Below are 12,442 nucleotides of genomic sequence, written 5' to 3' on the forward strand. Positions count from 1 at the left end.
ATGGCCATGTCCAAAGTTTTTTTTTTTTTCATTCTGTGCTCAGAGCCTTTCACCTCCATCTGGAGATGGGTGGCATAGTTGGTGATTATGCCAATAAAAATTCTTGGCTTTTTCAAACTTATTTGTCTTTACTATATTATCACTATATAAATGATTCTAAATCTCTATACCACCCTCTGAATTATTTCATACAAGTCTTCTCAGGTTTCTCTGAAACCATCTCCAAACTATCCCCTTTTATAAGGATGATTTTAGAAATTAAGTCTTTTTACATTAGTTTAGAGATATGAAATGGAGAAGCTGGCTTGAGAAAGAATTGGGGTTTGAAACAGATCTGAGACAGAGTGTCAGTTTTGAATGTTGACAGTATGTGTGGGAGGTGTAACTTTTTTTCTGGGGCAATTGCTCTGAGGGAGTGGGCAGTTGTTGCTCTGAGTGCTGGGAGCAGGTGACATCTTCTTTTATCTCTCTCCTCACTGTCTGAAGGTAAAAGGAAAGGAGAGAAAAGCCTGAAGGAGCTAAGTGATTTCTTTTTCCAACTTGGGAAACACTAGTATCTATTGCTGTTTCATAGATTGTTTTATCTCTGAGAAGACCAAAGAAAAAGCTGGTCTTTGGTTTGGACTCTGAGTCTGCTAAGGCTCAGTCCTAACTTGGTTCTTATTGTGGCTCAGCCAGCTTGCCTTTGTTACTTTTATAATTTGGAGACAAAGTTAATAATGATATACTTCGTATAAGGATAAGAGTGTTAGTTTATTGTAGAATAGGGAAAATTTGGGTTAGTCAGATCAGGCAATCAGTGTAGCCTATGGAAACAGGAGAAGCAGTTCCTTGAGGAATCAGAGTTTTATTTTGGGTAGAGTTAGAATCCTTTAGTTTTAATCCTTTTATTTACTTATATTCTCAATAAAGTTTATTTTTGTATAACAAGAGTCTCCTTAAGTGTCCTTAAGACTGGCCCCGAAGAGAAGTTCACTTATGAGCTTCACTTCACTTATATAAACTGAAGATACTTTATAAGCACAGCAAGTAGAGTATCTAATCAGTTTATATCCATAATCATTCATTCACTTATTATTTTCTTCATCATTTCATAATATCATCATCATCATAATTTACCATCACATTTATACACTGTAACTTGTTTCTCCTTCTCCGATTTAGAGGTACTTCATCAGATTTCCATTCTTTTCAATTTCAAAAGAGCTATATTTTTGTACATTCTTAGTTTTTTTTGCTTAGGGCAAATGCCTCTCTTAATCGATCCTCCTTCTAAACCTTCTTCCCTTTCTCTGTTGTCTTTTTGTATTTCTGAGTCCATCAGAGTGTATGTATTCTTTCTTCCTTTAACCAGTTCAGAGGGGAATGAGATTGAAGTTTAAGCTGCTTCTCTCATTCCCTCCTCTTTGTACAAATGTCCACTTATATACTCTAGTTATGTCACTAAAATGTCTCTAACTTTCCTTTCCCTTCCCCCAACTGTCCTTTATATATCTTTCCCTAATTCTTCTGTAAAGATAAATACATTTAACAGAACCACACTCAAGCATTCTCTTGATCCCTGATGACAACAGGACTCAGAGCATATATATGCATCATCTACATTGTAAAAAATAGATTCGAATACAGGACTACAATCCCCATGAGCCTTTGCTCCACTTCCCCAGAATGCCTTGTAATGTCACCTGGGCCAAGATCGAGAAGGTATTTAAGCTGATTCAAAGGCTTTTGAGGGGCTCTCTTGGGTCTTGGACTTCTGTTTGGGGCAGATGTGGCTTTTTTTCATAATGTAGGTGAGGTTGTGTCTAGGCCTCTCTATGGCCTGGACATGTGTTTCTTATCCTGTATTTTCTTTAATCCTTAATCTTCAATAAACCTCTAAAAAATATAATACTCCTTGCAGAGAGAAACTAATTTCTACCTGCCTCAGCTCCTGCCTCAGTCTCCCCCTCTCCCCTAAATTTTAATCTTTACAGTTGGAGACCAGGAAGGGATCATATCAGGGGAGAGGGGAAAGAGAGAAAAGAGAGACTAGAGGAGAAGAAACAGATCTTTTCAAACAGAAACCTAAAAAGCAATGGGTTTAAAAGGATACCTTTTGACTGTTCTGGTAATAGCATTAACTTCACCTGCGTGTCAGGGAGAAGATTCAACTAACTTTGAAGGGGAAAATGGGTGGCCCAGCGAACTGGGAGCCAGGCCCAGAGACGGGAGGTTTCTAGTTAAAATCTGGTCTCAGATGCTTCCCAGCTTTGGGGTCCTGGACAGGTCCCTTGAACCCCATAGCCTAGCCTTTACTACTCTACCTTCGGACAATAGACATTTAAATGGATAATTAAAAACAAACAAACAAACAAAAGACCCACCCAAGGAACTTTAAAGACTAAAGGCTATATTCTAAGGCATTTCAGACTCCAATGGTTTATAAAAATCTCTGTATTCTATTGCATTTTTTGTTTAAGGTTTAACTTTGTGATTTTAAGTTCATATATTACTGGATTCAATATTCTGCTTGAACTGAAGGTTGATTGAATTTATTTTGAATGTACTGAGTTTTGAAATTCTGTTGTTTTCCCCCTATAACTGTTGAACAAATATTATTGTGAATAAGCCCATATATGAAAAAAACAGCTTTTTTCTATTTTGCTGAGGATAGATGGACATCAGAACTGGTTATAATTGTATTAACAACCTTTGGAATTTTAATGTGCTAAATACCTCAAATGATTTGATTTTAAGGGTTTCTTATGATTTTTGGAATTTTTTTTTTTAACAATCTGGTTATTTTTGCCTGCCCCTACCACGATGTAAGGCCCATTAGCTGAAGTGAAATACATTTTATAAACCCCAACCTTCCCACATGTGATGGAAGTTGGGCAGTTAATTTCAGGGCATTTGTACCCTTAAAAAGCCTCCAAAAGAAGCACCCCTTTATTTATACTCTTCAGCTCACTATTTTACTTGCACCAGAATGATATATAGATTTATTTTTCTTCTACTTGGAATTTTTACACATAAGACTTTGATAGTCTATATTTCATCCAGAAATTTTTCTTTTCTTTTTGATTTTTCTGATGTCTTTTTAATATCTCTTGCCAATTGATTCATATATCTCATACTTCAGCCATGCATCCCATCCCTAAGTGATTCTGTATCTTTCAATCACCCACAACACGGGGAAATGTAAAAAAATATTATTGTAAATTGCAAAGTTTAAATTCCTTTTGAGAAGAATTTTAGGTAAAGAAGATGCTACCTCTCTGAATTCAGAAACTGAACTGTTGGAGAAGCCACCATGAAGAAGCCTCCAGACCACAAGCTGCACAAGATCAAATTGAACTTTGGGTGTGGTTGATTGAACATTTATTTGTATGTATACTTTTATGCCAAAGGGGACTGCCCCCTAATGACTTTTTGTCAATGTGTTCAGCAATTATTGGTTTTATTCTTTTTTCTCTTATCCTCACATTATTGTAATCTTTTAAGTTTATTCTGTTTTTATGATCCTTTTGGGGAAAAATTAATTTTTCCAAAAATGATCACACGGAGAAATGTAAAAAATAGACTCGAATACAGGACTACAATCCCCACGAGCCTTTGCTCCACTTCCCCAGAATGCCTTGTAATCTCACCTGGGCCAAGATCGAGAAGGTATTTAAGCTGATTCAAAGGCTTTTGAGGGGCTCTCTTGGGTCTTGGACTTCTGTTTGGGGCAGATGTGGCTTTTTTTCATAATGTAGGTGAGGTTGTGTCTAGGCCTCTCTATGGCCTGGACATGTGTTTCTTATCCTGTATTTTCTTTAATCCTTAATCTTCAATAAACCTCTAAAAAATATAATACTCCTTGCAGAGAGAAACTAATTTCTACCTGCCTCAGCTCCTGCCTCAGTCTCCCCCTCTCCCCTAAATTTTAATCTTTACAATATTAATATGTAAGAAATTTATTTGTTTAGTCAATTATCATTATTCATGTTTATTATTTTATGTTTCTCTTAAATCCTGTTTAGACTTTAAAATTTCTATATTGCTCTGATATTTTTTATCAGGAGTGCTTGGAAGTCCTCTATTTCATTAAATATCCATTTTTCCCCTCATAGGATTATACTCATTTTGCTGGGCATGTTATTCTTGGCTATAAGATTCACATCCTTTGCCTTTTGGATAGATCTTGTTTGCTGCATTCTAGAAAGTATTAAGTGTTATGCTATTCCAGAGTTTTAAGAACAAACTGGAGACATGCAAGCTTTCAGTGCTCCTAGAATGGTCTAATCCATGGCAAAGTCTGATTGCTTGTCCTCTAATAGGAGCTCTGTAAGTACCTGACCTGAGTTTTGTTGAGCAATAGTAGAATGCAGCTAGACTCTGTGAACAAGCTAGATAAGTTTGCTGTTTCAGGATAACAAAACTACAGGCTCTCCTTTGGTCTGGAATTTATCTCCTAGTAATTTTCTGCAAGCTGAACTAGATGTCAGAACTGAAATCCTGCTGTTCCTGGAGTTTGAGCCTAACTGCTGTCACTTGCCTTTGAACTTCTTCCATTTTTAGTATACTGCCTAAGGGAACACCTCTACTCTCCCCAATCCCTACCCATTCCATAGATCTTTTCTTCAATATACCTTGGATCTGTGACTTGGCACTGGGTAGTGGCTGACAAAATTGCTGACTGGCATTTGTCCCCATCTCAGAGTCTCCTTATGAATCTGAGGGTGCCCCCTTTTGGTTCTGAGAACTCATCTTGCCTTGGTGAACAACTTCTTGAGCAATGGTGTGCTCTATAAGCAGCAGGCTCCTGACCCAACTCAGTTCTTAGTATTCCCAGGCCTCTCTGCCTTCCTTAGGTCATCTGATTTGGATAAAGGATTCTTTGTGACTTCTTGATTTCTCCATCAGGATTTGGTTTGGTACATTTTCTAGATCTGTTTGGAGGAGTTGTGTATGGGAGCTCAGCTGTGTTGCTTCCTGCTACTCTACAATCTTAGTTTCCCCAACTTAACCTTAGATAGTGCTTTCTAATAGTAGCTGTCCCCCATTTCTCTGTCTTTGGCATCCTCTTCTCCTTTTTCACTATGTCAGTTGGTGGTCTCATCAGTCTTCATGGATTCTATTTATCACCTATGTTAATGATTCTTATGTCATTTTATCTAGGCTTAACTTCTCTACTGACCTCCAATCTCATATCTCCAGCTGCCTAGACATCTAGAATTAGATGTTCTATAAATTTATTAAATTCAGCATGTCCAAAGCTGAACTTAGTACTTTCCCCCTACCCCAAACCTTGCTCTCTTCCTAACTTCCCTAGTGTTGTTGAAGGCACTATCATCTTCCCAGGCTCCCAAGCCCACAACCTAGGTATTTACTCCAGATTCCACATTCTCACTCTCATGTTGAATCTGTAGCCAAGTCCTTTCCATTCTTCTTTCACAATTAGTTTGGTATACATCTCTTTCTCTTTTCTGATACTGCTACCACCCTAGTCCTGGCCTTCATCACACCTGGCCACATCACCTGGACTATTACAGTTGGCTTCTCTGCCTCTCATGTCTTCCTATTCTGGTTTATCCTCCACTCAGCTGTGAAACGGATATTCCTAAAGCATAAATCTAAGTGCTTCATCAGCATCTCTCTACATTAAAAAAAAATCCCAGTGCTGCCTTATTATTTCTAGGATCAAATATAAAATCCTCTCTCCCTTTGGCATCTAAGGTCCTTTATAACCTGGCTCCTACCTCTGTAGTCTTCCTACAACTTACTATCACAGTATACTCTACACCAATGATGGTGAACCTATAGCATAGGTGTCAAAGATGGCATGCAGAGCACTCTCTGTGGGCACATGGCTGCCCCCACCTGCCTCCAAGAGCTCATTACTAGAAAGGTAGAGGGACTCAGGCAGAGCTGCTCCCCTCCCCCTCTCCACCACACCTGATGACATTTTTTCACACACCCCACCCCCTGCCCTGCAGCCCAATGGGAACACACAGTGGGTAAAATGGGTGGTTCACAGGAGGAAGAGCTGGAGAGGAGCAGAGCCCCTGGACCACTCCCCTCCCCCCTCTCTACAGTCACTGAGGACATTCCTCACTTCCCCCACCCCTCCACCCAGAAGCCCAATGGGAGTGCTTTCTCACTCCCCTATATGGAGTAAGGGGGGGTACAATCTCTTCAGCACTCAGTGGGGGGTGGGGATGGCACTTGTTCTGGGGAGTGGGGATGTGGCTTGGTACTCTGTCTCTAAAAGGTTTGTCATCACTGCTCCAAACTCTAAAGGCATTGCTCCTTGAATAAGACACAATATCTTCTGACTCCATTTTCACTGACTATTCACCCCCCCCAACCACCCCCCCCCCAAGTCTAGAATCTCTCCTTCCTCATCTTTATCACCTGGTTTTCCTAGCTTGCTTCAGGTCCCAGCTAAAATCTTACCTTCTAACAAGAAATGTTTCATGACTCCTTCTAATTCCATTTTTGATCATCTCTAATTTACCCTATTTCTTGTTTGAACATAATGGTTTGCATGTTATACCCTCCATTAAACTGTGAGATACTTAAGAGCAAACATTGTTTTTTTTTTTGTTTTTGGTTGGTTGGTTGGTTTGCCTTCATATCCCCGGTGCTTAGCAACTTAATATTATTAATAGTATTCAGTAACTCTCAATACCATATTATTTTTCTAGCTCAAACTTATCAAAAACAGCTATGTGTTTTTATATCACTCTCTTATCTTTAGTTGTGATTCCCTGTAAATCATTTTTATTGTATCTTGGAGATACAGAAGAGCATTTTTCTTCATGGAGGAAAGAGAAGCAAAGTCTATTTTAATTTTCCAGATGTAGCTAAAGCAGCAATTTGTTTTCTGTGACTGTATACATAATTGTAATGGGTTTTGTTTTTCTTGCTTTTTAAGTGGGAAGGAGAAGACAGTGGAGGAAAATTTGGAATTGAAAAAAACTGAATAAAAGGATACCCATCTTTCAGGGGTATTGGGGAATGAATTCTTACATTGAGTGAGAGGGTGAATTAGATAGTTTTTAAGAATTCTTTCAAACTCCAAGTTTGAAAGACAAATGACAAACTAGACACAATGACAAACTAGAGTTGGCAAATAACCTTGTGGCAAAATATAAACTATTGGTACTGTTGGGAGATGAATTTTAGATATTTCCTTCTTTCAGTGTCTCTGCTTTGAGACTACATAATGAAATCTATGACATGGCAATTTATTTTCACTTTTTTACTGACATCTACTGGTAAAAACGGGTAGAGTAATTTTAAAAGTTAGAAAATAAATGAGACTATAATCTCATTACATTCTACTGATATTTCAACAGCTCTGTGGTTTAATTGGTAGGAAAGGCATTTTTTTTTTAAGTACATAGATTGCAATCTCTCCTCATCTTAGTAGGAAGCTTCACGAGATGTTACAGCTTATAAAAATAATCACCAACATGCAACCTTCTGGTGATGAGCTTCTTGGAATTAAGATGATACTCTCAAAGCCACCTACTGACTTCACACCTGAAGCTTTGTCACCTTGCCAAAACACACATTCCAAAGAAAACACTTTTGAGAAATCAGCTTATTTCACCTCATTTGAAGGCACCTGAAATAGGACGTCAGTGGGGAAATTATGCGAACAGTTTTATAATTAATTATACATTTTCTCTTATAGTGATCATAGAAAAAAAAACCCTTTAGTTTAAAAAGGACATTTATTTTTACTGAAAAGTCATTGGGCCTTTTAAAAATATCTTCTTAAAAAAAAAGACTTCTCCAAATTAACCTATCAAAGAACTTTTAAGCAACTAAATAACTTTCAGTGCTCTATTATGTTACTTTCATCGTTTAGGGAATACAGAAAAAAAATTAAATTAAAACATAAATTACCTAGATGCTCCTTATTCTAACTATCTTTGAACTATATAATAAGAAATATACTATCCTTCCAAAACCAATATGATGGTACCATATCATCAATCAACATATATTTTCAGAGTTTTTTTCCCCCAAGTATTGCTTATGAATCACTTATGTTCTTGTTTGCTTTTTTGTAACTAACAGCATTCACTTTTGAAAAGACTGCCTGTAGTCCTGCCTACTTTGAGGTCATCAAACAAAACAAAGGATATTCTACTTATACTCTTTACTTCAAGGATCCATGACTTACTTATATATTTTTAAAGGCACAGATAGTTTAAAATGGAGGAAAATATCCACAAAATATTATAACTTTAAACAGCTAAAGTAAAAATATTTACATATATTAAAAAATTAATGTGTTGCACTTATCATCTGGTATAGTCAGCCCTATTACTGGTAAAAATAAAAATGTGAAATATTTAGGCTTCATGGTGGCATCCTATCTTACAAATTAATACATTATTTAGAACAAACAAAAAGGTCCCAGCTCCCACCCCAAACAACAAATGTTTACATGACAAACTCAATAATACATTCAATGCTGATTGTCTATAGGGACTAATTCATAGTTATCTAATCAAAGTTAGTCATAAGAAAAGTCAATGTTTGCAGTAAATAAGAAAATGGGTAAAATGATTTTGACAAGCATGAATATAAGTTAAAATTCATAAAGGAAGAAAATAACAGGAGAGAGATAACATGACATCAAAAAGCAATAACAGAAACAGCTATTTTGGCTTATAGGTGGAGAATAAGATTGTAAAACATGTTCCTTGTGCTTTAGTCATTGTTTTCACTGGTCAGAAATAAATATTTCATTCTGTTTCAACCTGGCATGACATTGTATTTTATTTTGAAGTAATTTCAAATGTGCTAAATGAATTTAGGGCTATAAGAATTTGACCCATTTGATTTAGCAAGGGTAGCTGCCAGATATACGATTCAATTTAATTGGATAAATATTTGTTAAATGTTTATTATGCATAAGGGGCTATGTGGAGCACTGGGGATCATGAAGACAAAATGAAACAGTCCTCGTATAGTAGCTTCTATTAGGGTGGGGAGATACTACACATATATTAAATTGACATATAAGAGACTGGGATAAATCAAAAAAGGTACTCAAACTAAGCCTTGAAGGAAGACAAAGATTGATAGGCAAAGGATTGAGTTCCTTCTGTGGTGGAGGATTATATGGGATCATACAAAAAGGATGGCAAATGCAAATTTGAGTTCAGGGAATAAGGTAACAGTATGACTCAATGTAAGAGTTTGTAAAGGAGAAGAATATGGAAAAAGTTTATAAAGAAGCTGAAAATCAAATTGTAGAAAGCCTAAAAAATAAGGCTGGAAATTTGTCTTTTATGAAATAGGCAGAAGACATAATTCACTAGAGGCTAAGGTTAGGGTAAAAGGAGACTAAAATTATTGAGAAAATTTCATCTGTCTTTTTTCTGTGTGCTCAAAGTTTAGCTGTGGATATATTTTAATTAAATAGCAATAATAGGAATATTATTTTAACATGACAGCATTAATGTTCTAAGAAAAAAACTTTTGTGAGTCTTACCTAAGTGAATAATATGTGCAGAGTACTAGTAATTCTGGAATATCAAAGAATTTTCTTTAAGTAATTTAGGTCTATTCCAGTAGTGACTTGCCCATGGTCACACATTGGGATGTATCTGAGGCCAGATTTAAACCCAGAACCTTCTCTCTCCAGGCCTGGCTCTCTATCCATTGAGCCTCCTAGTTGCCCCTTCAGTTCTGTTTTGAACTCATGTAATAACTTTCTATAAATTTTTTATAAATCTGTTTCTTAATTTGTTTAAAAAAAAAAGAGGGGGAAATTAATCATTCTTATTACTACCAAGTTCTAGTCTTAGATTGCTGTTGGGCATTTCAAATGTCTAATCCAACTCATCCTCCCTCACAAAATAAATAAATAAAGGAAACCTTTCCCCATTATTTCAAAGCGTACCATTCTTCTAGTCATCCAGTTTCAAGAATTTGATATTACCCCTGAGCCCCTTCTCATTCACTTCACATATTTTATTAGCTGCCAAATTATTTCTTTCTCTACAACATTATTATTTTCTCTTTTCTCTACTCACAGTGCCACTGCCCTAGTTAGAGCCCTCATTAATGCTTGCCTTAACTATTGCAATAGTTTTCTTATTGATCTTTTTGCCTCAAGTCTGTCTGTCTGTCTCTGTCTAACTCTCTCCAATCCAATCCATCTTCCATTCAAGGTACCAAAGTGTTTTTCCTAAACAAATCAGATCCTATTCTATTTCATAAACTCCAGTGGCTCCCTATTACTCCTATGATCTTACATCTTTTGTTTGTCATTTAGAATCTCTTCATAACTTGGTCCCTTCCCAGCTTTTCCATCTTCTTACATTCTACTGACCTCTATGCACTCTATAATCAAGTTATATTATTCTATTCGTTCCTTGCACACAGTATTCCACCTTTTATCTCTATGGCTTTGCTTTGGTTGATTCCCATGCCTGGAATGCTGCCCCTCTCAAACTTTCACATTCCCAGATTCATGATCAGTTTAAGCATCATTTCATCCAGGAAGCCAGGCCCTTCCACCTGCCAGTGCCATCTTCTTTAAGGTTATTTTCCATCTACTTCATATTTATTTTTTATATTCTGATTGGTATATGTTCTCTCTCACATTAGAACATAAGGTCCTCAAAGGCAAGGTCTATTTTTACTTTGTATTTTGAATTCTTAGCACAGTGCTTTGTACATACTAAGTACTTAACAACTGCTTGTTGATCATTTATAAAGGAATTAGTAAGATAAATGGGTTGAAAATTGTATACTGCTCTGAAATCACCAGATAATTAAGACTTCTATAGCGATGTATAAACATATACAAAAACAATTTAATATTTACAGGAAGAGATCATTCAAGCATACTCAGATCACTTTCCAAATTTTAGCAATTCTTTGGAAGATTTGGAAATTATCAGACTTGTTATCTCTTAAAATTAACTTAGCTCTAAAGATAAAATAATCTCTAGAGAAGTTATGACCAGAGAAAAAAGTCATAGGTAAAATTTCATGACAATGAGATGGCTCAGTCAATAGAGAGCCACTCCTGGAATCAGAAGGACCTAGATTCAAATCTGACTTCAGACACTTTCTACTAGTTGTGTGACCCTGGGCAAATCACTTAACCCCAATTACCTAACCTTTACTGTTCTTCTGCCAATTCAAAGTGAAAAGGTACGAGTTTTTAAAAAAAAAAAATCAATTCCCTGAACCCATATGCTACTGCTTCCCTTAACCCTCACTAACTTCATTTGGCCAATAGAGTCTCAAGATTCCCATCTGACTCCTATATCACATCCATGCATTCTTATGTAGAAGTAAACTGCTATGTAGGAAGAACGAACCTGAAAAATTGATTTCACCCACTGATTTTCCATGTCTTATTCTACATGGTGGGTAATGTTAATATTTTTGGTACCACATCATGAATGTAGGTCAAGATAGTAAAGTATCTATTAAATGTCCTGCAAAGGACATTCGTAATGACCTTTTAAAAAATTTATTCATTAGAAGGATCCATTTTGGAGAAAATTATAGTTCACATAATTCCATATCTAGAATACTCAATTTACAAAAGAAATTGCTTTAAAAAAAAAAAAAGCATTGCAGGCTGGGGCCCAGAGGACCCTGTCCAACTCTTGCCTGCATATTGAAAATGACATAATTTGCTCAATTTTAATGGAAATTAGGTGCAGTGAAAGAACTATTTTGACTTTCACTCAAGCAAAGTTCTATGACAAAAGCTTCTAAATTAAGTACTTCTTTTAAAAAAGAGAAATTAAATGACTAGCAGCATTGATTTGTTGTTATAAATTAAAGCTAATAAAATAGGCTTAAATTGCAAATTTGAAGGGTAAAGAAATAGAAAATGTTAATTGCAGATATTTGTAATAGAGAAGTCTGTAGATTAAGATGTTATTCACTAAATGACTTCTAGGTGTTCTTACAATATAACCTTCTACCAATAAAATTTTAATTAAATATTTCTTCCCAATTTACTTTTTAGATTGTTTTTATTCTTTTGTCACATTTTATTTGGCCAGTTCCTAATATTTCAAGTAGAAAATATATTGACCTAATGGAACACCACTTCTAGTAATTTAGGGGAAGAGAAACACTACATTTTCATTACCTGATTATTTGATGGTCTGGCTATCACTTGGTTTCATGGCTCCTTATCTTCAGATACATCAGATTCCTTCATATCGAAGATATCCAGATTATCTCCAAATGGCATCTGGAAGGAATCCTTTTCTGGTGGGACGTCTTGGAAACTCCTTGTCGGGAGTGATTCCTGTTCCTCTGCAAATTGTTCAGATCCTATTGTAAATGATTCTCCCTGTTCTTCATCTTTGTTATCAGGTAAAGTCTTCTTTGGCTCTTTAACTGCAAGCTGTTCAAACATATTCAACCTATTTTCAACCACCTCACGAATTAACACTACAAAGAAAAAATATGG

At 36.1% G+C, this 12,442-nt stretch overlaps 1 protein-coding gene across 3 annotated transcripts in view; it reads right to left on the bottom strand.

The window, feature by feature from the left end:
* RSPH3 (radial spoke head 3) overlaps positions 1-12,442 on the bottom strand; it is a 128,825-nt gene that overhangs the window by 38,597 nt on the left and 77,786 nt on the right. For 2 of the 3 annotated variants that reach the window (XM_007484841.3, XM_007484840.3), the window contains one exon: positions 12,116-12,423. In XM_007484841.3, coding sequence (XP_007484903.1) covers positions 12,149-12,423 — 275 coding nt within the window. In that variant the 3' untranslated portion in view covers positions 12,116-12,148. Of the gene's footprint in view, positions 1-5,416; positions 12,424-12,442 lie in introns of those variants that run through there. The other variant, XM_056819005.1, reaches the window with a different exon arrangement.

This window comes from Monodelphis domestica, chromosome 2 (genome assembly GCF_027887165.1).
Source record: "Monodelphis domestica isolate mMonDom1 chromosome 2, mMonDom1.pri, whole genome shotgun sequence".
Classification (NCBI taxonomy): domain Eukaryota; kingdom Metazoa; phylum Chordata; class Mammalia; order Didelphimorphia; family Didelphidae; genus Monodelphis; species Monodelphis domestica.